Source organism: Macaca nemestrina, chromosome 7 (assembly GCF_043159975.1).
Source record: "Macaca nemestrina isolate mMacNem1 chromosome 7, mMacNem.hap1, whole genome shotgun sequence".
Lineage (NCBI taxonomy): Eukaryota > Metazoa > Chordata > Mammalia > Primates > Cercopithecidae > Macaca > Macaca nemestrina.
Window position 1 is genome coordinate 102097970 of NC_092131.1, and position 25131 is coordinate 102123100.

The window sequence follows — 25131 nt, forward strand, 5'->3', positions numbered from 1 at the left end:
TTTTGCATTTTTTGTGGAAACAGCTTTGCCCTATTGCCCAGGCTGGTCTCAAACTCCTGGGCTGAAGGGATCTGCCTGCCTCAGCCTCCCAGAGTGATGGGTTTACAGGCGTGAGCCATCTTGCCTGGCCCAGAATTGTACCTCTTAAAACATGATGTTTCATTAATCATCATCACCTTTTATTACATTTTACACACATGAAGATCCAAGTTCAGTTTTCAGCTTCTTCACATTTTCAGGGTCTAAAATGATTCTCTTTGGGTATCACAGCGGCAGGCTGCTCTGTGTTGTTCTTGTTCAGGACCCCAACTGATTTAGAATATTTGGGACCAACGGTGTCATTCTACAGCATGTCAGAGAACACCGGGGTTTCATGTGCTCTTTCCAATTGCTTGAGGTTTTAGTTTCTCCTTAATTGAATTATCTATTGGAGGAAATGGCACAGCTCCTGGCATCTGACAGATAGATGCTTGGTACCTGAATCATGGTCCTTTGTGATACATGAATCAGCTGGCCAGCCTTTCCTCTATGAAGCTTCGAGGATGTGGTTGTGGAGATTGTGGATGACTTCCCTATATCCACGCTGTCTCACACGGGTATTGCAAGCCAATCATGGTAGTTCCATCCCCTTGACAGCGAGTAGTTTGCGAGTGGACAGGCCTAAGCTGTGTGGTACATGGAATGGGAAGGAAATCAGCTCGGAGGGCGCTTGATCCAAAGGGCATGCCTCGCCACACATTGCTGTCTTCTTCCTCTGGACATTTTCTGTCTGAAGGTGATGCCAAAAAAAAAAAAAAAAAGTTAAAAAGGCCAGCTCCTTGGTAATGTTGCCACTGACTCAACCTGCCCAGGAGCCCTCATCCCTCTGGGTTTCACTGTTCCCCAAGATAACAAATGACCTTATCGTTCAAGCCACTTCAAATTGTGGTTTCTGTTACTGGAGGCTGAGGGTTTCCTAATATAGATTTATCTGAAGAGCCTGGCAATTTCTATAGCCTTTAATTATGTTGCCTGTCTATGCCAGGTAATCTTCTATATACATAATATCACTAGAAACGACACTGGAGTTTACTTTTTCTAATGGCATTTTAAGTGACAAATATGTTTTCAGATTTTAAAATTCACCCATTCACGGTGCTTCCAGTGCAAACAATGGATCAGAGGTCTCAGAGGTGAAGACAACAACCATCTCTTTGAGGCTGCCGGCTGCCGGGGACACCGCCAGATCACCTCTCCTGCCCCTCCTGGTGCCAAATTTCCCTTGACAATGAGTGGGAGATGGAACTCAATTTTAGAAATACTGAAATGTGAGAAAATGAGAGTCTCAGAAGTGAGAAAACTTTTTTAAACGTGGGGAGATGGAGGTTTCTGCTGGCTTTGTGAGTGGCGTGCAGGGGGCGTGGTTTGGGACTGGGAGTGGAAAACAGAGACGGGGGACGAAGGTGACTCGGGGCTGAGGACAGGATGGTCTGGAGTTCAGTTTGGAGACACATTCTAGAAAATAAGTCGATGCCATCATGAGGATGCTTCACACTCTCCAGGCCTGGGCCCTCCGCACGGGCCCCGCCCGCCCTGTCTGCGGGCCGACTCCGCGACGCCACCCGGCTCGCGCCTCCGCCCCCGAGAGCCCCGGCGGGCGGAGTTGCGGGTGAGCGGAGGGCTGGTTTGGGGGGCGGGGGTCCCGATGACGGCATCGGAGCGCGCCGCAGTGGGGATCGAAGCCTGACTTCCTGGCCCGGGACGGCGCTCGCACCCAGGCAGGTGAGTGTGGGCCGGAGAGCGGGTTAGGGGCGAGGACCGGGTGGGTGGAGGGAGGCGCGCGCTCCCTCCTCGCGCAGGCCTAGGCCTGGTGGCCCTGGGAGCCGGCACGCCTGGGAGACCTGAGCCGGCATGAGGAGCCCAGCACCCTTGCTCCCCAGCCTCCTGGAAGCTCTTCCTTGGACTGGCCGGCGCCCTCTTCCCGACATCTGGGGGCTGACGCCGGCATCCCCGGCCTGCAAGGAGGGGCGAGCGCCGAGGCCGCGTGAGTCGGGTCCCCATTTGTAATCACTTCTCCCAACTTTCCGGGAGCTCCGTCCCGCGCCCCGCCGCCTCCAGCCCCGGCTGCCCTACCCTGGCTCCGGATGGCGCCTGCGGGGATGTCAGAGCGCCCTCGGAGCGGTAGCGCTGTGCGGAGAGCAGGGGCGCGCGGTAGCCGGGACTGCACCGGGCTCGGAATGCTCACGCGGAGGAGGGGTGCGCGAAGGCCCCCACGGTGTTGCGAGTCAGAGTTCATCGCTGTGTGCCCAGGATCGGGCGCCCAATAGGGGCCGGGTGATTGAATTAATGAGAGGTTACTGTGCTGAGAGAGAGGTTAAAGGGTAAAGAATGAAGTGCCGGGGTGGCGGTGGGGGTGAAGAACGCTGTAGGAGGAGGGAGGGCGGGGAAAGTTCCTTGGATGAAGATTATCCATCACTGTTTATTGGGCAGCGTGGGACCTTGTGCTGGGCGCTGGTGATGAAGTGCAAAGTGGACCCAGAGGGTCCCCGCCTTCCAGCTCCGGGTCTGGGAGGTGGGGGAGAGAAGCGGGTAGTAACCTGCAGTTGCACTAGAGTGGTCATGGGCGGGTGGAACAGCACTGGGGGTTGTGTGCGTGTCGTGGTGGGGTCACAGAGAAGGGGAGCTTCCGTGGCTCCCTGAAGAAGAAGAGGAAGAAGGTGCCTGCAGCCTTAGCTGGGAGGGATGAGGAGGCTTGGGTAACACCTAGCCGTTGCAGGCAGAGAGAGGCGGCAAGGAAAGGCCTGGGGTGTGGGAGGTGAGTAATCCAGGGAGGCAGGGCCTGATTTAAGCCTTGTCTTTTTTTTTTTTTTTTTTCCTTAATATTTTGAATCCCAAGGGCAGTGGAGAGCCTTTTTTTGGAGAGTTGAGGTTAGGCAGGGAGTGAAATAATTGCATTTGCATTTTGAGAGATGCCCCTGAGGTGCAGTGGCTGATGCCTGTAATCACCGCACTTTGGGAGGATCCCTTGAGCCCAGGTGTTCAAGACCAGCCTGGACAACATAGCTAGACTGTCTCTACAAAATAATAATAATAATAATAATAAAAATTAGCCAGGTACGTGTCTGTGGTCCCAGCTACTTTGAAGGCTGAGGTGGGAGGATCACTTGAACCTGGGAAGTCTTGGCTGCAGTAAGCAGTGATCATGCCACTGTACTCCAGTCTGGGTGAAAGAGAGAGACCCTGTCTCAAGAAGAAAAAGAAAGATGTCCCTGGCTACCCTACGGGAGGGGACAGGGAGACTGAGACCAGGGGAAGGCTGCTCAAAGTCATCCTGGCACAGTGTCAGTGGCCAGGACTAGGGCTTTGGCAACAGAATGGGAAGGAGCAGGTGAACTTGCGAGACATTTAGGAGATGGATTTGGCAGGATTTGGTGGTGAGAGCTTGGTCTTGAAGGATCTGTTGACTTTTTTGAAGAAGGTGGGGCAGGGGATGTGGGTGACTTGACAAAGACAGAGATTGTGGTAAACCCAGTGGGTGTTAGGGACAAGAGTTCCCTGGTGTGGTGTGGTGCTGTGTGTGTGCGTTATTCTAGGAGATTGGGCCATAGGGAAGAATGCAGCTGAAACACTGGAGTGCAGGAGTTAGGGCCTCATTTCGCCAGTGCTGGGAGCCATGACGTGTTACTTAGGGGGATTATATATGTTATGACCCTTGCAATTTTTGAGCACCAGGTTGGACACGGGGATGTTCTGAACTTTGACCACCCTCCCCCCAATCCCTCCAAGGTCAGGAGCTGCAGGGTCTGGCTCAAGTCCCCTGCAGGGTGAGTCTAGCTCCTGGAGTACAAGTGCTGATGGCCAGGGCTTCTTTCTCTCTCCACAGGGCCCAGAGCAGTCCTCCCTCAGCATGGGGCTGGAGGCCCAGAGGCTGCCAGGGCCTGAGGAGGCCCCAGTGCGGGTTGCCCTGCGAGTTCGACCACTGCTGCCCAAGGAACTGCTGCACGGGCATCAGAGCTGCCTGCAGGTGGAGCCAGGGCTTGGCCGCATCACCCTGGGCCGTGACCGACACTTTGGCTTCCACGTGGTGCTGGCTGAGGATGCCGGGCAGGAGGCCGTGTACCAGGCCTGTGTTCAGCCCCTCCTTGAGGCCTTCTTCGAGGGCTTCAATGCCACCGTCTTTGCCTATGGTCAGACGGGCTCAGGGAAGACGTACACCATGGGGGAGGCCAGTGTGGGTGAGTGACCCTGCTCGGGGCCTTTGCCCACTTTAAGGAGCCTTAGTTCCTTCCTGGATTTCTGCCCCTGTCCTCTTGCTGCCTGTCCCTGTGAAAGGTGGGGATGCTGGGGGAGGAAGAGTTGATTTCCTAGACAGAGATCTGTGGCCCAGGCTGGGACCAGCCATGTCTGTGGGGTAGGCAGGGCAGGAAGGAAGAGTCATTGGAGGTGAGTGGCCTTCTCACCTCCATAGAGATGGCACCATGCTGCCTGGCTCTGGGGACCTCAGCAGAGGAAGGGTACGGGAAGGTGGCATGTCTCTGGAGGTTGTCAGGCTGGCTAGGGAAGGTCAGGAATCTGTGTTCTAGCTGGAGCAGTTGGGAACGGGGGCCGTGTGTCCTGGAAGAGGCATGCTTTGGATGCTGCACAGCAGGGCTGCAAGGTGCTTCAGCCAGGCTCTGGAGCAGTTTCGAGAAAGATCCTTTGGGCCAACTGAAGGAAGTGTCCCGTTTTAAGTAACACAAGCTGCTTTCTCTCAGGTTACTGCCTTGCTCTGCTCCCTTCACTATAACAGAATACCATAGACTGGGTGGCTCCTCAACAGAAATGTATTCCTCACAGTTCTGGAGGCTGGAAAGTTTAAGATGAAGGCACCAGCAGACTGAAGGGCCTTCTTCCTCACAGACAGCCACCTTCTTTCTCTAAACTCACATGGTAGAACACGGAAGGGGTCACTCTCAGCTCTCTTTTACAAGGGAACTAATCCCATTTATGAGGGCTCTCCCCACCCACTTCCCAAAGGCCCCACTTCCATCATATTGGGGGTGAGGATTTCTGCATGAGAATTTTGGGGAGCATAAACAAATTCAGACCATAGCAGTTACAGAAACACACTTTGTCGTTAAAAAATTAGGAAAATACAGCAAAACACATGCACAAAATAAAAGGTACTTGATAATTGCCTTTCAGAAATCCCCTGCCCTGTTAGCATTCCAGTTTGTCTGGGAAAATTATTTTACTTTTCAAAAATGGGATTATATTATATACATTCTTTTGTGTCCTGTTTGATTTTCTTAACAATGTATCATTGGCCAGGCGTGGTGGCTCGCACCTGTAATCCCAGCACTTTGGGAGGTGGAGGCGGGTGGATCATCGGAGGTCAGGAGTTCGAGACCAGCCTAGCCAACATGGCAAAACCCCGTCTCTACTAAAAATACAAAAACTGAGCAGGGCACGGTGGCTCATGCCTGTAATCCTAGCACTTTGGGAGGCTGAAGCGGGTGGATCATGAGGTCAGGAGATCGAGACCATCCTGGCCAACATGGTGAAACCCCATCTCTACTAAAATACAAAAAATTAGCTGGGCATGGTGGTGCATGCCTATAGTCCCAGCTACTCAGGAGGCTGAGGCAGGAGAATCACTTGAACCTGGGAGACGGAGGTTGCAGTGAGCCGAGATCTCTCCACTGCACTCCAGCCTGGTGACAGAGCAAGACTCCGTCGCAAAAACAAAACAAAACAAAAAAACTGGCCAGGCATGGTGGTGGGGGTCTGTAATCCCAGCTACTCAGGAGGCTGAGGCAGGAGAATTGCTTGAACCCAGAAGATAGAACTTGCAGTGAGCCAAGTTTGCTTCACTGCATTCCAGCCTGGGTGACAGAGCGAGACTCCATTTCAAAAACACAACAACAAAAAAATAATGTATCATGAACATTTCTCTGTATCATTAAATATTCTTCAATCTAAATTTTTAGGCCAGGCACACAGGCTCACACTTGTAATCCCAGCACTTTGGGAGGCTGAGGTGGGAGGATTGCTTGGGCACAGGAGTTGGGAGACCAGCCTGGGCAACACAGCAAGACCCTGTTTCTTTAAAAAAAAAAAAAACAAAAACCAACTTTTTAATGGGCTACCTGGCATTCCATTGTGAATATAAAATAGTTGGTTGGGTACGGTGGCTCATGCCTGTAATCCCAGCACTTTGGGAGGCCGAGGCCAGCAGATCACAAGGTCAGGAGTTCAAGACCAGCCTGGCCAACATGGTGAAACACTGTCTCTACTAAAAATACAAAAATTAGCTGGGCATGGTGGCAGATGCCTGTTATCCCAGCTACTCAGGAGACTAAGGCAGGAGAATCTCTTGAAACCGGAAGGTGGAGATTGCAGTAAGCTGAGATCACGCCACTGCACTCCAACTTGGGCAACAAGAGCAAAACTCTGTCTCAAAAAAAAAGTTGATTTGGCCAGATCTCCTGTTTGATCTTCAAATGGACACTTAGGATGTTTGCATTTTTTGAAGTCATGAGGAAGAGTGCTGTTCTGAACTTCCTCTGATTTTTCCTTGGGATAAATTTAGGAGGCCCTTTAGATAACGGCATGGATTAGGAGTAATCAAGGTAAGGTTATTTGATAATCTGTTGAGGATGCAGTGAAGGGGATGCTTACATCATGAAAGGGGTTGATTGAATCAGGAGAGGTTGCTTCCAACTCTTAAATTTTATATTTCTGCCTGACCACACTGGAGCATGGCCTAGCTCAGGCCACCTGTCCCATCCTGGCCTTGGCCACTGTCTTCTCCATCCTAGAGCACCATCCTCCAGCTCTGGCAGGGGCCTATGAGCTTGCGGGCCTGGGGGACTTGGGCCATGTTCAGCTGAAGTGGCAGGAGGCCCTGCGGTGTCTCCCCAGCCTCCCTCCTCGAGGATGAGCAGGGCATTGTCCCGAGGGCCATGGCCGAGGCCTTCAAGCTCATCGATGAGAATGACCTGCTTGACTGTCTGGTGCATGTGTCCTATCTGGAAGTGTACAAGGAGGAGTTCCGGGACCTGCTCGAGGTGGGCACTGCCAGCCGTGACATCCAGCTCCGGGAAGATGAGCATGGGAATGTTGGTGAGGAACTCCGGGGTCCTCCACTGATGGAGAGGGGTTTAGGGAGGCTTCACCTGCTTGGAGTGGGGTGCTTACCTGTCTGGGAATGGCAACTCCTCATGGAAAACCCAAGCCCTGGGAGGTTTTGCTTTAGCTTCCTGTCTCCAATGAGTTCAGTACTGCTTCTATACCCAGAGTGAGAGGCACTGAGGTGGGCCAGTGGGAAGCCGGAGCCCCTCAAGCCCGAACTAGGAAGGGCAGTACCCCGTGGGCTTGGGGAGGGAGCGGTGGGTCAGGAAGGGCAAGTTTGGGGCTAGTTCTGCTCTGCCTGCCCTCCTGGCTGGTCAGTCTGGCGGCCCCTGCCCTGGGGCTCATGGCCTTCTGTGCCCGCAGTGCTGTGCGGGGTGAAGGAGGTGGACGTGGAGGGCCTGGACGAGGTGCTGAGCCTCCTGGAGATGGGCAACGCGGCGCGGCACACGGGAGCCACGCACCTCAACCGCCTGTCTAGCCGCTCACACACGGTCTTCACTGTGACTCTGGAGCAGCGGGGGCGCGCCCCTAGCCGCCTGCCCCGCCCCGCCCACGGCCAGCTGCTCGTCTCCAAGTTCCACTTTGTGGACCTGGCGGGCTCAGAGAGGGTGCTCAAGACGGGCAGCACCGGCGAGCGGCTCAAGGAGAGCATCCAGATCAACAGCAGCCTCCTGGCGCTGGGCAACGTCATCAGCGCCCTGGGGGACCCTCAGCGCCGGGGCAGCCACATCCCCTACCGGGACTCCAAGATCACCCGGTGAGCTGCCCCCTGGCTCCTGTGTGGCTTGGGGGCCGGGGAGGCGGGGAGTGTCACGCCACTGGGGGTGGAAGCCCAGACACTCCCCAGGTCTCCTCCCACGGGGAGCCGTGCCAGGAGCCAGCCGGTCCCGGGTCTGGCCCGCGGGCCCTGGGCCTGGCGTGTCAGGGCCCCTGAGAGCCTCCCCCTCGCGCCCTCAGAATCCTCAAAGACTCGCTGGGTGGGAATGCCAAGACGGTGATGATCGCTTGCGTCAGCCCTTCCTCCTCCGACTTCGACGAGACCCTCAACACCCTCAACTACGCCAGCCGCGCCCAGAACATCCGCAACCGCGCCACGGTCAACTGGCGGCCCGAGGCCGAGCGGCCACCTGAAGAGGTGGCGAGCGGCGTGCGGGGGCCGCCACGGCACCGCTCCGAAACCCGCATCATCCACCGCGGCCGGCGTGCCCCGGGCCCAGCCACCGCCTCCGCTGGGGCCGCCATGCGCCTGGACGCCGAGTGCGCGCGCTACCGAGCCTGCACCGACGCGGCCTACAGCCTCCTGCGTGAGCTGCAGGCCGAGCCCGGGCTGCCCGGCGCCACCGCCCGCAAGGTGCGCGACTGGCTGTGCGTGGTCGAGGGTGAGCGCAGCGCCCTGAGCTCCGCCTCCGGGCCCGACAGCGGCATCGAGAGCGCCTCCGTCGAGGGCCAGGCGGCGCAGGGGGCCGGCGGGCGAAAGGTGACCAAGGGACAGGTTGTGGTTGTGGGCAGGGGGGAGTGGTGGAGAGGAAGGAAGAGGGTCTTCAGACAGCAGCTGTGCTCCTGCCTCCTGCCCGTTGGCAGGGCACATTAGGGATTCGGTCACTTCTGCTGATTACCGTGTTCACTTCCTTAACTTTACAGTGCCTCAGGTCTCCAGCTGTAAAATAGGGACAACCGTAGGACTTACTCCATCTCTTAGTGGGGATGTTGTAAGGGCTGAGGGTGTCACATGTGGCTAGCATGCTGTAGATGCAGTAAATTGTTCCTAATAATAGTGGTGATATTATTAATACAAATACGATGGATAATTACAAGAGATGACTCAAATGGCTTGCAGAGGGCACCCAGGCCAGCTGGGGTCTGGGGTGCCCTCCCCACCAGTGGGTCTGGAGTTCCCACTGCAGGCAGGGCTTGGAAGAGTAGGTTGGAAGCAGGGCTAGACAAGAAAAGGCCGGGTGTCCAGCTCGCCCTGTGAACCCCCGCCTCTGAAGCCCCTCTCCTTGCCCTATAGGAGGATGAGGGGGCGCAGCAGCTGCGGACCCTGCAGAACCAGGTGGCGCGGCTGGAGGAGGAGAACCGAGACTTTCTGGCTGCGCTGGAGGACGCCATGGAGCAGTACAAACTGCAGGTGCGGCGCCCGCTTCACAGTGCAGGGAAGGCTCCCCAGAGGAGGGTGGAGGGAAGGCAGAGCTGAGTTTCTCAGGATGGGAGGGAGTTAGGGTGGGATACTGCGGGGTAGGGGTGTAGAGTTAGGAGATGCACATGAGCGAAAGTGTGGAGGTGAGCATCACAACAGCGCAGGTGGGTGTGCAGGACCGCCAGGCAGGGCAGCTTTGCTGGGTGGTGTGAGCTTGGACGAAAGAGGGGACTGCAGGGGCGGCAGCGGGGGACCTTGGAGCCTGGCGTAACCAGGTCAGCATTGCTCCTCGCGCCCTCTGGTGGCGGCGGTTGGAGGTGGCGGTCTGGCAGGATAGGATTGTGATGGGACCTGAGGGGTGAGTTTGAGTCTGAACTCCTACGGAGTTGTTGGGGTCGGGGGAGGAGGAAAGGAAGGAGAGGAGTATTTGACCCTCCTCAGTTTTAGCCCAGAGATGGTAGAGTGGCCTCAGACCTCTTCCTCAGTTTCCTACACTCCTGCCTGTTGGGGCATTCATGCCCCCTTGGCACCTGGACCATGTCTTGCAGAGCGACCGGCTGCGTGAGCAGCAAGAGGAGATGGTGGAACTGCGGCTGCGGTTAGAGCTAGTGCGGCCTGGCTGGGGGTGCCCGGGGCTCCTGAATGGCCTGCCTCCCAGGTCCTTTGTGCGTCGACCTCATACAGCCCCCCTGGGGGGTGCCCACGACCATGTGCTGGGCATGGTGCCCCCTGCGTGCTTCCCTGGAGATGAAGTTGGCTCTGAGCAGAGGGGAGAGGTGAGAAGAGGGCGAGGCTGGGTGTCAGTGGGCCCAGCTGGACTGGTCAAGCTCGGGGCAGGGGAAGGGGGCACTGGGGCATGTGTCCCCCACTCATGTTTTCATGGGACTGGATGTGAGATGCGAGAGGCTGCTTTCAGGTGTCCCCAGAGGAAGAGCCAAGATTTGAATGACTCTGGGCCTCTCAGAAGGGTCCAGTGGCATCGGGCATCCCTGGGGTAGCTGAAGATCACTTGGAATGAGGAGGGGTTACAGAGGGGGTTCTGGCTTCCGGCACCAGGTGGAAACCTTGCACACTTCTGCAGACAGAGAGCTCATCACCTTTCAGACCACCTGCTCTGTCTTTGGATGGCTCTCTTTGCAAGTTCACTTTTCCATGTGGCGAACCTTATTTGGACAAAGGTTACTCCTGCTCTGCCTGAAAGTTCTGGGTCTTCTGGGGCTTTTAGGCCTGGATCATCTCAGCTCTCAAAGCTGGGGGTTGGCAGAAGTCTCGTGTTCCCCCATCACTCTGGCAGGGAATTGTTGGTGAGATAGGACTTGGGTGCAGATGACCTGTATGCAAGGTAGAAAGGGCAGATTGTCACCTGAGGAGTACCAGGTATCATGGGCGCCAAAGCAGGCGGGAGGGGAGGGGAGGGAGGAAGCTCTCACCCCAGCTTGAGATTCAAAAGGCTGCCAGAGGGGTCATTTGGGCTGGATCATGAAGGTAAGGCAGGGCTTGAGGAGGCAGAGATGTGAGGAGGGCAGGCAAGGCGGGGTATACGGCAGGGACGATGACTTGGAATGGGAAATGGCTTACTCCCCTAGCAGGTGACAAATGGCAGGGAGGCTGGAGTTGAGTTGCTGACTGAGGTGAACAGGCTGGGAAGTGGCTCTTCAGCTGCTTCGGAGGAGGAAGAGGAGGAGGAGGAGGAGCTGCCCAGGCGGACCTTACACCTACGCAGGTGAGTGGGACCCATTGCCCCCACCTGACAAGGGGCTGATCAGGGCCCAGGGCTAGGCAGGCTGGGGGTCCCACCATCTCCTCTCCTGACAGCAGTGGGAAAGCCTCTGGGTCCTAGGGTGCCCTCATGTTGCCCTGGCCAGCCCTTGGGGGAGAGCAGTGGGCTCTGAGCCGAAAGGTCTCACCGGAGTGAGTGTGATACAGGGTGTGCCCAGGCCTCCTGACTTCAGCCTCCAGGATGGCCTTCTGTGCCCCCCAGCTGCCCTGTACCTCCTAAAACTCTGCCCCTAGACTCCTGATTCTGCCAGACTCACATCCTGGGTTTATATCGACCCTGGGAGATGGAAGACCTGGTGGCCTCTCTTCCTCCCTCCAGGCCTGGGGGTGGCTAGGCTGGGGCAGGGGTTGGGGAGGAGCACGGCCTTCTTCTTCTGTCCTCCAGAAATGGGATCAGCAACTGCAGCCAGAGGGCGGGGGCCCTCCCAGGGAGTCTGCCAGAGAGGAAGGGCCCAGAGCTTTGCCTTGAAGAGTTGGATGCAGCCATCCCAGGGTCCAGAGGTAAGCTGGGTGGGGTGCACAGAGGGCCTCCTCCCCATTCCCCCTCCACAGTCCTGGGCCAGCCACCTTGGGACAGTCCACCCACCCTCCCTGGCAGCCCCTGCCCTCCACTCCTCTGTCTCCCCCATTGTCAGTTGGGGCAGCGACCTTGACAGGCTGCCTGTTGCAGCAGTTGGTGGGAGCAAGGCCCGGGTTCAGGCCCGCCAGGTCCCCTCTGCCACGGCCTCAGAGTGGCGGCTGGCCCAGGCCCAGCAGAAGATCCGGGAGCTGGCTATCAACATCCGCATGAAGGAGGAGCTCATTGGCGAGCTGGTCCGCACAGGTGAGGGGTGGGCCTCAGGTGGGCCTCCCACCCGAGGGGGACTTCTCATCGTTACTTCTGCACCGTTCTAGAGGGATTTCAACAATGAGGTGGTTAGGAGCGGGGGCCGGATGGCCTAGGTTTGATACTCAGCCCAGCCTCTTCCAGCTGTGTGACCCTGAACAAGTAGCATAACCCCTCCATGCCTCAGTTTTTTCATCTCTAAAATGGGGATAGTCATTGTACCTATTGAATAGGGGTGTTGTGAGGGTAAAGGGAGTTAATTCAGGTGAAGTGCTTAGAATAGCTCTTAGTAAGCAGTACTTCTTTTTTTCTTTTTCTTTTTTTTTTCTTGTTTTGAGACAGAGTTTCGCTCTGGTCACCCAGGCTGGAGTGCAATGGTGCGATCCCGGCTCACTGCAACCTCTGCCTCCCAGGTTCAAGCGATTCTCCTGCCTCAGCCTCCTGAGTAGCTGGGATTACAGGCGCCCACCGCCACACCCAGCTAATTTTTTTATTTTTTATTTATTTTTAGTTGAGATGGGGTTTTACCATGTTGGCCAGGCTGGTCTTGAACTCCTGACCTCCCAAAGTGCTGGGATTACAGGCATGAGCCACTACACCCAGCACTTCTTCTTTATCAAGTGGCTGCAATGTTTCAGCCATTGTGCTGGACAAAGTATCTCTCAGTCCTGGGGAGCACACAGTGAGTGTCATGGAGGACTGAGTGTCTCCAAATTGGGTTATGTCTATTACTGGTGATATGAGCGAAGGAGGGGACAGGGGGTAATTTTAGGTGGTGGCCAGTTGAGCGTTTTTATTTTAATAGTTAATGAATTTGTTACCAAATTCATCATAAATATTTTCAACCAGACATGAGACGAGTACTGTGGGTCCCATATACCCACCCTCCAGACTTAGTAGTTACCAAGATTTTTCCACATTTGTTTTACCTCTCCCTTTTTCCTTGCTGAATATTTTGAAGGACATGCCAGACTTCATGTCCTTTCTTCCCTATACCTCCCAGTGTGCTAATTTAAAAATATGAACTTTTTTTTTTAACCTAACTGTAATAACATCAGCATACCTAATGAAACTAATGTCCCTTTTTTTTTTTTTCTGAGACGGAGTCTCACTCTGTCGCCAAGCTGGAGTGCAGTGGCATGTCTTGGCTCACTTGCAACCTCTGCCTCCCGAGTTTAAGTGATTCTCCTGCCTCAGCCTCCCGAGTAGCTGGGACTATAGGTGTGTGCCAACACAACCAGCTAATTTTTGTATTTTTAGTACAGATGGGGTTTTATCATGTTGGCCAGGATGGTCTCGATCTCTTGACCTCGTGATCCGCCCACCTCAGCCTCCCAAAGTGCTGGGATTACAGGCATGAGCCACCACGCCTGGCACTAATGTCCTCTTAATGACCAGAGCATAAGCACATTCTCTCCATTATCAGCAGTGTCTGTTTATAGCTGGATTGCTTGAATCAGGCTCCAAACTTGTTCCACATACACATCATACCATCATCACTTGGTGTCTATGTGGGACTGGTTCAGGACCCCGTGAATGCCAAAATCTGTGGATGCTCAAAAAGGGTTTAGTAAATAATATGGTATAGTATTTACAGTAACTGACCCACATCTTCCTTTAAATCACTTTAAAGGAAGTGATTTAAATCATCTCTAGATTTTGTATAATACCTAATACAATGTAAAAGCTGTGTAAATAGTTGTTATACTGTATTGTTTAGGGAATGATGACAAGAAAAATCTATACATGGTCAGTACAGATGCAGCCATTTATTTAGAAAAATATAATTTCCAACCATGGTTGGTTGAACCCATGGATGTGGAACCCACAGATACAGAGGGCCAACTATATTTGTTTCTGAGGTCTCTGACGTCTCCCTTCTCTCAGTCATCCTGTGAAATGTCCCAAACCCCACGTTTGGGGTTTGTCTGTTCGCTTTTTTTGTGCTGTAATTTAGCTCATTCTTTTGTCCTCCAGATTTCCTGGAAATGAAAGTTAGTTCTAGAGGCTTAATTATATACAGGTTCAGCTTATATATTTATTTTAGAATGCATTTGGTAAAAATAAAACTAATTAATTTGTAATTCCCTTGGGTCGCTGCAGTGGATGAGGCTCATTTAAAAGGTGAGTTGAGGCTGGGCGCGGTGGCTCACGCCTGTAATCCCAGGACTTTGGGAGGCCAAGGCGGGTGGATCACCTGCAGTCAGGAGTTCGAGACCAGCCTGGCCGACATGGTGAAACCCCATCTCTACTAAGAATACAAAATTAGCCAGGTGTGGTGGCACGTGCCTGTAATCCCACCTACTTGGGAGACTGAGGCAGCAGAATCACTTGAATCCAGGAGGTGGAGGTTACAGTGAGCCGAGATTGCACCATTGCACTCCAGCCTGGGCAAAAAGAGCAAAACTCTGTCTCAATAAATAAATAAGAGTTGATTTGAAGAAAAATATTAAGTAAACCGTGGTACTGGTGGTACAAAGGCTTGGTGAAACCCACGCAGATGTCCAAGGGCTGGGAAACCTCCCAGGGGGACAAACAGCTTGCCCTCTTGGTGGAGCAGGGCTGCCTGTGCTGACACAGTCCTGCTTTCTTCCAGGAAAGGCAGCTCAGGCCCTGAACCGCCAGCACAGCCAGCGTATCCGGGAGCTGGAGCAGGAGGCAGAGCGGGTGCGGGCTGAGCTGAGCGAAGGCCAGAGGCAGCTGCGGGAGCTCGAGGGCAAGGAGCCCCAGGATGCTGGCGAGCGGTCTCGGCTCCAGGAGTTCCGCAGGAGGGTCGCTGCGGCCCAGAGCCAGGTGCAGGTCAGTCTCAGGGCCTCAGGATGGGCTGCTGGGGTGACTCCTGCCTCCTAGGCTGCCATCCTTGGGACCAGGACATGTGGGCTCTGAGGTCCAAGTTCACTGTGGAACCTTGTGCTCCAGCCCTGGCCCCCCAGGGTGAGTCTGGTATCGTGTAGAAGCCGGAGGTCTGCCCGGCTTTACACATAGTAGAGGCAGGGGGGCAGGTCCTGCCTGAAGACTACCTGGGAGACCAACGAGAGGGTGAAAGGTGGGCATCTAAAGAAACCTACCCTGTAGCATGCAGTTCTCTGTCCCCCAGTCCCCCTTCCAGCTCTCCATTCGCTTACCCCCTCCATCCCATACTCCCTTGTCTGTCTACCTGTTGGTCCATGTGTCCGTCAAATCCATGCATCGGTTTAGTCTTTCTCTGAGACAGAGTCTCACTCTGTTGCCCAGGCTGGAATACAGGGCCACCATCCTGGCTCACGGCAACCTCCGCCTCCTGGGTTCAAGTGATTCTCCTGTCTCAGCCTCCTGAGTAGCTGGGATTACAGGCATGCGCCACCATGCCCAGCTGATGTTGTATTTTTAGTAGAGACGGGGTTTCACCATGTTAGCCAGACTGGTCTTGAACTCCTGATGTCAGGTGATCTGCCCACCTGGGCCTCCCAAAGTGCTGGGATTATAGGTATGAGCCACCGCGCCTAGCTGATTTAGCCTTTTATCAGTGGATTGACCACCTGTCCATTTATCTGCAGGTATATCCACCCTTTCCATCCCCTTTCGTTAATTCATGCATTCTCTGTCTGTTTTAGTTTGCTACGGCTGCCATAGCAAAATTCCATAGACTAGGGGGATTTAGACAACAGAAGTTTACTTTCTCCCAGCTCTGGAGGCTGTCAGTCCGAGATCAAGGTGTCCACAGGTCTGGTTTCCCCTGAGGCCTCACTCCTTGGCGTGCAGATGGCCACCTCCTGGCTGTGTCTTTACATGGCCTTTCCCCTGCCTGCTTGCAGCCCTGGTATCTCTTCCTCTTCTCATGAGGACCCTGGTCGTATTGGATTAGGGCCCACTCTAATGTCCTCATTTAAACTAATCGCCTCTCTAAAGACCTTCTTTCCAAACATAGTCATTTTCTGAGGTGCTGGGGGTTAGGGCTTTCATATAGGAATTTTGGGGAAACACAATGCAGCCCATAATGGTCTCCATCCTTTTTTTTTTTTTTTTGAGACCAAGTCTCACTCTATTGCCCAGGCTGGAATACAGTGGTGCAATCTCAGCTTACTGCAACCTCCGCCTCCTGGATTCAAGCGATCCTCGTGCTTCAGACTCCTGAGTAGCTGAGACTACAGGCGGGTGCCACCACACCTGGCTAATTTTTGTATTTTCTTTTTTTTAGTAGAGACAGTGTTTCACCATGTTGGCCAGGCTCGTCTTGAACTCCTGACCTCAGGTGATCCACTTGTCTTGGCCTCCCAAAAGTTCTGGGATTACAGGCATGAGCCACTGTGCCTGGTCTATCCTATTTTTTTTACCTTCATATGATCTCGCCCACCTAGCCATCTGTCTCTCCCATCCTTCCATCCGTCCATCCTTGCAGGTGCCCACCCATCATTCATTCCTTATTTTCTCAGTTCAAATGTCCAAGAGACAATATCATGGAGTGGTTGAGAGCGTGGGCTCTGCAGCCTGACTGCTCAGGTTTGAATCCCAGTTATACCACTTACTAGCTATGTGTCCTTGGTCAAGTTTCCTAACCTCGCTGCCTCAGTTTTCTAATCTGTAAAATAGGGATAATCATAATTACACTTTTTGTATGCTCATTAGGATCATTTAATATACACAGAGCTCTTAGTATGGTGCCTGGTGCATGGTGAATGTCATAGTATTTACCATTATTAGTATTCTGTTATTATTATTATTTTTTGAGTCAGAGTCTCGCTGTGTCGCCCAGGCTGGAGTGCAGTGGCATGATCTCAGCTCACTGCAACCTCTGCCTCCCAGGTTAAAGTGATTCTCCTGTCTCAGCCTCCTGAGTAGCTGGGATTAGAGGCTCCCACCACCACGCCCAGCTAATTTTTGTATTTTTAGTAGAGACAGGGTTTCACTATGTTGGCCAGGTTGGTCTCAGACTCCTGACCTCAAGTAATCCACCTGCCTCAGCCTCCCAAAGTGCTGGGATTACAGACATGAGCCACCACACCCAGCCTTTGTTGTTATTATTGGTCTATCACCCACCTATCCGTTTGCCCTTTATCTGTCCCTCTGTCCATTTATAAGTCCTTTGGTCCTGCCTGCCCTTGTTGAGTGCCCAGCTCAACAAGCACTATGGCAGGCTCGCAGTAGCCCCGTGCATGGCCCAGTGAAGACTGTGTGGGTCCCAGGTGCTGAAGGAGAAGAAGCAGGCTACGGAGCGGCTGGTGTCACTGTCGGCCCAGAGTGAGAAGCGACTGCAGGAGCTCGAGCGGAACGTGCAGCTCATGCGGCAGCAGCAGGGACAACTGCAGAGGCGGCTTCGCGAGGAGACGGAGCAGAAGCGGCGCCTGGAGGCAGAGATGAGCAAGCGGCAGCACCGCGTCAAGGTCAGGCTCACGGCAGGGTGGGGACCCTCTGTCCAGGCCAGTAGGCTGAGCTGGCGGCCCAGCCAGGGGAGCCCAGGTAGTTTGCCACCCACAGCTACGTGACCTTAGAAAGCAGGTCACTTAGCCTGAGTCTGTTTTTTCATCTGAAAGTGCGGAGTGTTACAGGAAACTCAAGGCCAGGGTGAGACTTCAGTGAGATGAAGTATATGAGGTGACTGGCACGGGCTTATTTCTAAGTGTTTGCGTCTATTTGCCAGTCTCCAGGGAGACTTGTGTGGGATGGGTCTGGGGGATGCTTCACAGGGCCGTCTTGGGAGTGGGCAGGCACTCCTGGGGGCTTTGGGATCGGTGGCAGGCTCTGGTAAGATGCTGACACCATAAACAGCCCTGCCCACTGAGCTCCTCACCCAGGAGCTGGAGCTGAAGCATGAGCAGCAGCAGAAGATCCTGAAGATTAAGACGGAAGAGATCGCGGCGTTTCAGAGGAAGAGGCGCAGTGGCAGCAACGGCTCTGTGGTCAGCCTGGAGCAGCAGCAGGTGGGGCCAGGCTGCGTCCGCACCCAGGGCTCCCCTGGGGGCTGGCTGGTGGGTGAACCTTTCTCCCCAGTGAACCTTGAGTGGCGGCTGACAAAGCCAGAGGTGGGCCCTGAGTTCCCTCCCTCCCTCGCTGCTTTTCCTTAGAAGATTGAGGAGCAGAAGAAATGGCTGGACCAGGAGATGGAGAAGGTGCTACAGCAGCGGCGGGCACTGGAGGAGCTTGGGGAGGAGCTCCACAAGCGAGAGGCCATCCTGGCCAAGAAGGAGGCCCTGATGCAGGAGAAGACAGGGCTGGAAAGCAAGCGCCTGAGGTCCAGCCAGGTGAGGCCCTGCCAGGAGAGATCCTGCCAGGTGAGGTCCAGTGAAGTGAGGTCCAGCCAGGACAGATCTTGCCAGGTGAGTTCCTGCCAAGTAAGTTTCTGCCAGGTGAGGTCTAGCAAAGTGAGGTCCCTCCAAGTGATAAACCTGCCAGGTGAAGTCCTGCCAGGTGAAGTCCTGCCAGGTGAAGTCCTGCCAGGCGAGGTCTAGACAGGCGAGGTTCTTCTAGGTGGTATCTCTGCCAGGTAAGTTCCAGACAGAGGAAGCTCTGTCCTGCTGGGTTCTGTCCTGTGCCTCCCCATGAGCCGTAGGGCTTCAGGATATTTATGACACGGTTACAGATGTATGCGTAGAAGAACCTCTTTTAAGTGTCCCTCCTCCAGTTCATTTCACTCATTAACCCCCTACTCAGGGCCTGTGCAGGAAGGATGAGGAGGTACAGGTACTGGAAGGTGGTATAACCAAGTAGAAAGAGACTTCTTCGCCTGGCATCATTACTCCATCTAGAATAGGAAGGTCAGCTTCTGAGCCGCAGCATCCTCTTCTGTCAGATGGGATCATAACGTTACCATGACGCCTGCAGGGGGATGGCAGTCACTGATGCAGGGCCTGTTCCAGTACAGGGGCCTGGGCCAGACGCCCAATGTCCCAGGCCTGCAGAGGCCAGGAGCCTTGCTCCTGCCAGCACGCATCTCTCTGATGTCCAGGAGGATCCAGGGTGCTACTGGATGATCCATAACTTCCCTCGGCCAGGAGAGCCCTCACTTCCTCCTGCATCTGGTTCCCAGAAAAGCCTTTGGGGCTTGGCCAATTCCTATCACTGTCCAGTCCGGTCATCTCAGTGACAGGTCATTCCTCCCACCCTTACCCATTGCCCCTTCTTGCCAGGAGGGCCACGTCCCTCTGGTCCTTATCCTCCTCTCGCCATCTCTGAGTGCCACTCTGCGAATGCTCTGGTCCCTTTAGCCCCACCTCCTGGAGCTTCTGTGAACTAAGTCTGGTCTCCCTGCTGAGCAGAACATTTGGAGTGTTGGTTTCTTGAGGGAAGGACCCAGCTTCTCCTCAGCATCCGACCCTTTCTGTCACCCTGTGAGGACAGTGCCTGTTCCTTCTCTAATCCCTGGCGATTCTGCCCCCAGGCCCTCAATGAGGATATCGTGCGAGTGTCCAGCCGGCTGGAGCACCTGGAGAGGGAACTGTCCGAGAAGAACGGGCAGCTGCGGCAGGGCAGCGCACAGAGCCAGCAGCAGATCCGCAGGGAGATCGACAGCCTGCGCCAGGAGAAGGACTCGCTGCTCAAGCAGCGCCTGGAGATCGACAGCAAGCTGAGGCAGGGGAGCCTGCTGTCCCCCGAGGTACCCTGCGGCCCCCTGGCTCAGTCCCTCAGCCTCTGCCCCTGGCTTCTATCATCTGCCTGTCTGCTCTCCTCAGCCCCTGCTCCAGCCCTCTGCGGGTGCTGGGCCTTGCTGTGAGTGGACCCAAGTTTGCACTGTTAGGTGGAGGTGGGGGCTGGGGAGGGCTGGCCTGGCCCTTCTGCCCCTGCTTTGGCCTCATTGGCTGGAACACAGGGGCCAGGCTGTGATGATCCCTCAGCTCCCTTCTGGCTGGAGCCCCGACTCCTGTGCTGCATTCGAGTACCTGCCCGCACGTCTTGGCTTTGTGTGTGGATAGAGTGTCAGGAGCATACTCAGTGCACCTCATGCCCACACATCTGTGTTCCCTGAGCAGAGAGAAGGCCTATGTGACTACAGTCATGTGCTGTGTGACATTTTGGTGAAGAACAGACAGCTAATACAATGGTGCTCCCAGAAAATTATAATACTGCATTTTTACTGTGCATTTTCTATGTTTAGATACACAAATACTCACCACGGTTAACAACTGCCTACAGTATTCAGTACAGTCACATGCTCTCCAGGCTTGTGGCCTAGGTGTGTGGTGGGCTATACCATCTAGGTTTGTGTGAGTACATTCTGATGTTTGCATGATGTCGAAAACACCTAATGATGCATTTCTTAGAATGTATCCCCATCTGTAGAAGCTTACCCAGCAGACACCGTGGTGCCTCCGTGGCTGTCCCAACCATGCCTTTTGTTTGGTTAGGGTGCTCCGAGCTTCCTGAATGTAGATCATTCACAGGGGCTTGCAGTTGAGCAGGCTGCCTCTGAGCAGTGGCCCCAGCTGACCCTGGGGTCGGGGCTGTGACAGTGAGCAGGGGGCACCTCTCTCGATGCGCTGACTCTGCCCTTGGGACGAGGGGACCCTTAAGGCCCAGTTGTGGCTACGTGTTGGCTGTTGCGTGTCTGCCCAGGACTTCAGCGTTCAGGCAGGGGGTGCTGTTCCTCCATGCATGCCCCTGTCCCTGCAGGAGGAGCGGACGCTGTTCCAGTTGGATGAGGCCATCGAGGCCCTGGATGCCGCCATTGAGTATAAGAATGAGGCCATCACATGCCGCCAGCGGGTGCTTCGGGCCTCAGCCTCGTTGCTGTCCCAGTGCGAGATGAACCTCATGGCCAAGCTCAGCTACCTCTCATCCTCAGAGACCAGAGCCCTCCTCTGCAAGTATTTTGACAAGGTGGGCCACCAGCCTATGGCCCCCACCTCCTCCTCCTGCAGCATGGCGGGGAGGTGTCCCTATGGCAGCTGCTCCAGCGGATATCCCGTTTCCTCCCAGACCGGGGGACAGAATCAGGACCAACTCATCTCCAGGGCCGCCTGACTTTAAAGCCCATTTTATTTGTGAAACACCCAGTTTCCTGCCCTGCCACTTCTGCTTTGATTGGCTCACCTCAGGGTAGTCCATGGCCACAATAGTGGCTCTCAGTAGGGGATGTTTTTGCCCTTTGGTGACATTCGGCCATGGCTGGAGATACTTTTGGTTGTCATAGTGGTGGGGGTGGAGGCCAGGGATGTTACTAAACATCCTGTAACACACAGGACAGGCCCCCACAACCAAGAATTATCTGGTCCCAGATGTCCATAGTGCTGAGGTTGGTCTAGATGAAATCCCACAGCTTGAGGCTCTGCCAGCTCCATGGTGTGTGGTTAGGAAAGGGTTGGTGGCAAGAGACAGCAGATAAGGTGAGAGCCAGCTCTGATCGTTGGAAGATAACTAGAGCACTGTTGAGAAGGTGTCTGAGGCTAAGTCTTGGTTCAGCAGGGAAGACCTTGGTGATTTCTTAGTGCCGTGGTGGCAAGTGTGCCAACACTGTGTCTGTGGTTGAGGATTAGCCAGATGAAGAGGGGTCATGGTGGGGGCTGAGCCTGGCTGGGTCTTGGAACAGGTGGTGACGCTCCGAGAGGAGCAGCACCAGCAGCAGATTGCCTTCTCGGAACTGGAGATGCAGCTGGAGGAGCAGCAGAGGCTGGTGTACTGGCTGGAGGTGGCCCTGGAGCGGCAGCGCCTGGAGATGGACCGCCAGCTGACCCTGCAGCAGAAGGAGCACGAGCAGAACATGCAGCTGCTCCTGCAGCAGAGTCGAGGTGAGCAGCCCCAGACCACCACTCACAGCCCCGGCCCAAGGCTCACAACTCCGCCCCCTCCATCCCCACCTCTCCCCCTGGCCCCCGTCCTCCTGCGCCCCCCCCCGCCCCCTCCTTCCCTTCCACTCGCCCCCAGTCTCCCCCGGCCCCTGCCGCTCACAGCCACCCCCACAGCCCTGGTGGCCAGGCCCCCACCCCACGCACAGCCCCCGCCCCCACAGCCCTGGCTGCCTACCCACCTGCAGGCCCTCAGCACCCTCTCCTCGGCCCTTCCACTCTAGACCACCTCAGTGAAGGGTTAGCAGACAGCAGGAGGCAGTATGAGGCCCGGATTCAAGCTCTGGAGAAGGATCTGGGCCGCTACATGTGGATAAACCAGGAACTGAAACAGAAACTCGGCGGTGTGAACACTGTAGGCCACAGCAGGGGTAATTCCTCCTCGTCGCCATCACTGAGCCCTGCCCCATCGCGCTCTGAAGTCAGGCCTGTCCCCTTTCTTTGGGGAAAGCTTAGAGACCACTCTCCCTTGGGCCTTTATTGGCTCAATTCACAGGTTGCTTATTGTGCTGGGGCACTTGGGAGCTAGGGCTTCGGGAAGGTGCTGCCACCTCTGTTTCTGATGAGGACACGTTATTCTCCATGACAGGTGGGGAGAAGAGGAGCCTGTGCTCGGAGGGCAGACAGGCTCCTGGAAATGAAGATGAGCTCCACCCGGCACCCGAGCTTCTCTGGCTGTATCCCCTCACTGAGGGGGCCCCCCGCACCCGGGAGGAGACGCGGGACTTGGTCCACGCTCCCTTACCCTTGACCTGGAAACGCTCGAGCCTGTGTGGTGAGGAGCAGGGATCCCCCGAGGAACTGAGGCAGCGGGAGGCGGCTGAGCCCCTGGTGGGGCGGGTGCTTCCTGTGGGTGAGGCAGGCCTGCCCTGGAACGTTGGGCCTTTGTCCAAGCCCCGGCGGGAACTGCGACGAGCCAGCCCGGGGATGATTGATGTCCGGAAAAACCCCCTGTAAGCCCTCGGGGCAGACCCTGCCTTGGAGGGAGACCTGATCCTGCTGAAAGGGGCAGCTGCCTGTTTTTCTTCTGTGAAGGACAGTCCTTACTGCACACCCTAAATCCAGGCCCTCATCTCTACACTCGTTGGGATCAACAAATTTGGGTCATGGCCCAAAAGAACTGGACCCTCATTATAAAAAATATGCAAATTCCCACCACTTACTTCCTTAAAGCTGTGGTACCCAATTGCCGCCTGCCTTGTGTCTTGCTCGAGTCTCAGGACAATTCTGGTTTCAGGCGTAAATGGATGTGCTTGTAGTTCTGTGGTTTGGCCAAGAATCATCATGAAAGGGTCGGTGGCAACCAGGTTGTGGTTTAAATGGTCTTATGTATATAGGGGAAACTGGGAGACGTAGCACATTTTTAGGATCTTAAAAAAACATTTAATAAAATCTCTGAAGGGAGAAATGGGAAGTTTTCACTTAGAGTTTGATTTACAAGACAATAGGAGGAATCAGATTTGGGAACACAATAGGCTTGAATGCTTTCTGGAGACAGAGTTCAGAGTCAGCCAGACCCCTGGCCAGGACCCGGCAGCAGGCTGGTCCAGCGGGTCTGTGGGGCACTCTCGGTGGAAATGGCGAGCCAGGTGATGGTCTCCCCAGGAGTGGGAAATGGGCGAGGCCTGTGCCATGAACTGGCTGACTCTTGGACAGTCCTTGAAATGTGGCTGCTCCAGAAGCCACTCGAGCTGGACCAAGGTCACAGTTAACCTCAGGCCCAACATTAAACGTAAACGTACTGAGTGCTCAGTCACTAGAGATGATTTTATTGTTACACAGGGAAGGCAAAAAACAGCTTCTGCTGCCCAATACACTCTTCAGTTTCACATATATGGCTTCACAGTTTACAAAGCGCTGCCTGTGTTGCAGCAGCTCGGCCTTATAGCAGCTCAAGGGACCCCAGGGAGGGCTCCTTTCTCCATTTGCATAAATGAGGCAGAGTGGCCCCCTGACTTGCCAAGGCCATGGTTGGGGTGGGGCTGGAATGAGATTCCTTGTCTGGCTTCCTGACTCCCAGGCTGCCTGAGTTATAGCACCAACTACATTGCCATCCACCTCTCCTCCTGCAACTTCCCCAACAAGGGGCAGGGCCAGGAGATGGATTGGATCCATGAGGGGAATTAGAAAACCCTAAGGCATTCTAATGGCAATCTGAACACTGACCATGGCAAAAGAGGCTTGGGACCAGGCCTCCAACTTCTTTATACCCATAGGGTCCTGGCTGACTCCTTCATCTTTTGGGCTCAGTAGTGTTTGTGGCTATAAGTCCTCCAGCCAGGTTCCCATGAGCTTCTTCCGTGTGTAAGTTCTGCTGATGGGGCGCCTCCTGAAGAATGCGCGACTGAAAGGAGAGTCTTCTACAGTGGAGGGAAGTACATCCACATCCTCATCTAGAAGAAGGTAGAAAGGCTTAGCAGGCAGGAGTCACTGAGGACCGAATCAAAAAAATGGGCTTAAATTGCAGAGGGTTACACACAAAAACAGACTTTAAGAAAATCAGCACTGCTTGGAGGTTCGCTCGTCCTGCAGAAATGGTACCTACACTTTTTAGAAGGCTCCTGCCTTTAACAGCTATGCACTGTGCTGGCAGCAAGAAGCAGCTCTGAAAATGCAAAGTACCTGTGGTTTGAATTCCCTCAGGTTAATATTCTGTACATTCTTTCTAGGTCTCAGATCTCTGGGGTTATGCTGTTTTGCATGATTTATACCATGGTCTTGAGGGAACTGAACCACCGAAGGTCCCCTCCTCCTGCACTCCCCCTTTGATTCTAGCAGCAGAAAGCAACATTGCTAACCAGGGCAGTTAACAGGCCAAATCCTGTTCTTTTGGGAATAGGATTTGGAAGGGGAAGGGGAATCCTAGAGTCTGAAGGCTGATTATAACTACAGTCAGTACTGTGTCCCACCGAATGTACAGAACATGGGGATAAACCCGCTGTGGGGAACTAGCTCTAAACAGGCCTATGACTCATGCTGCTCAGAACACCTTCCTGTTCAGATTCTTAGACTACAGATGAACAGTATGTTGCGGCAAGCCCACAACTATCACCATCTTCAAGAGGACCAAGGAATTTTAGTAGGATTTTGAGGGGGCTTCTGTTCACATGCACACAAGTTCTAATGTGGAGTTTCTCTGGAAAGGGCACACATGACACTGTAGGCACGAAGTCACCTATCCCACACTTTGCACTCTCCAGAGCTCCTCTAGAATCAAGCTGCCTGGCAACTCTGATGAATTCAGAGTCTCCCACAAGAAAGGGTCCTAGACTTTCAATAAATATTACCTCTGGAGTCTTTGCTCTGAGAAGAAGGTGTTTTCCCCTGGAACAGCAGTGGAGACTGGGTCAGAGCTTGAAGGGCACTGGCAGAGAGGCAGCTCTGTACGGCACAGCTGGGAGGTGGGGTGGAGCCTAAAGAGAACCCACATGGTAAGAGCAGCATCCCCAGACCCCCAACCCGGAAGACCAGGCCTCCCAAGAAGCAACTCCCAAGTGCCTCCTTGTCAAGCACTCTGACCAAAAGAAACCATGAGGTAAGTG

The 25131-nt window shown here is 54.6% G+C and overlaps 2 protein-coding genes across 7 annotated transcripts in view; one reads left to right on the top strand and one right to left on the bottom strand.

The window, feature by feature from the left end:
• The first annotated feature begins 1456 nt into the window (after positions 1 to 1456).
• Positions 1457 to 22775, top strand: LOC105488325 (kinesin family member 7). 5 transcript variants are annotated; one of them, XM_011752269.3, is made up of 20 exons: positions 1457 to 1761; positions 3863 to 4214; positions 6883 to 7083; positions 7456 to 7849; positions 8050 to 8569; positions 9104 to 9220; positions 9778 to 10005; positions 10816 to 10952; positions 11394 to 11509; positions 11679 to 11831; positions 13938 to 13958; positions 14431 to 14633; positions 16997 to 17194; positions 17606 to 17731; positions 17876 to 18052; positions 19189 to 19404; positions 20418 to 20624; positions 21334 to 21532; positions 21814 to 21960; positions 22179 to 22775. In XM_011752269.3, exons 2-20 carry the CDS (start codon positions 3887 to 3889, stop codon positions 22544 to 22546), a joined length of 4056 nt encoding a protein of 1351 aa, XP_011750571.2. In that variant the 5' UTR covers positions 1457 to 1761; positions 3863 to 3886; the 3' UTR covers positions 22547 to 22775. The 5 variants fall into 5 exon arrangements, with proteins under 5 accessions (XP_011750571.2, XP_024650673.2, XP_024650674.2 ...); XM_024794905.2 differs by having other exon boundaries at positions 11682 to 11831; XM_024794906.2 differs by having other exon boundaries at positions 10819 to 10952.
• Positions 22776 to 22949: 174 nt separating this feature from the next.
• LOC105488324 (TOPBP1 interacting checkpoint and replication regulator) overlaps positions 22950 to 25131 on the bottom strand; it is a 54863-nt gene continuing 52681 nt past the window's right edge. For both annotated transcript variants that reach the window (XM_011752266.3, XM_011752267.3), the window contains exons 21-22: positions 24877 to 25002; positions 22950 to 23982 (exon numbers count right to left, since the gene is read on the bottom strand). In XM_011752266.3, coding sequence (XP_011750568.2) covers positions 23852 to 23982; positions 24877 to 25002 — 257 coding nt within the window. In that variant the 3' untranslated portion in view covers positions 22950 to 23851. The remainder of the gene's footprint in view (positions 23983 to 24876; positions 25003 to 25131) is intronic.

Coding starts and splice junctions, on each gene's coding strand:
- LOC105488325 (XM_011752269.3), top strand. CDS start 3,887: ATGGGGCTGGAGGCCCAGAGGCTGCCAGGGCCTGAGGAGGCCCCAGTG. Junction 14,634..16,996: donor CGGCCCAGAGCCAGGTGCAG/GTCAGTCTCAGG, acceptor TGTGGGTCCCAG/GTGCTGAAGGAGAAGAAGCA. Junction 21,961..22,178: donor CACTGTAGGCCACAGCAGGG/GTAATTCCTCCT, acceptor TCTCCATGACAG/GTGGGGAGAAGAGGAGCCTG.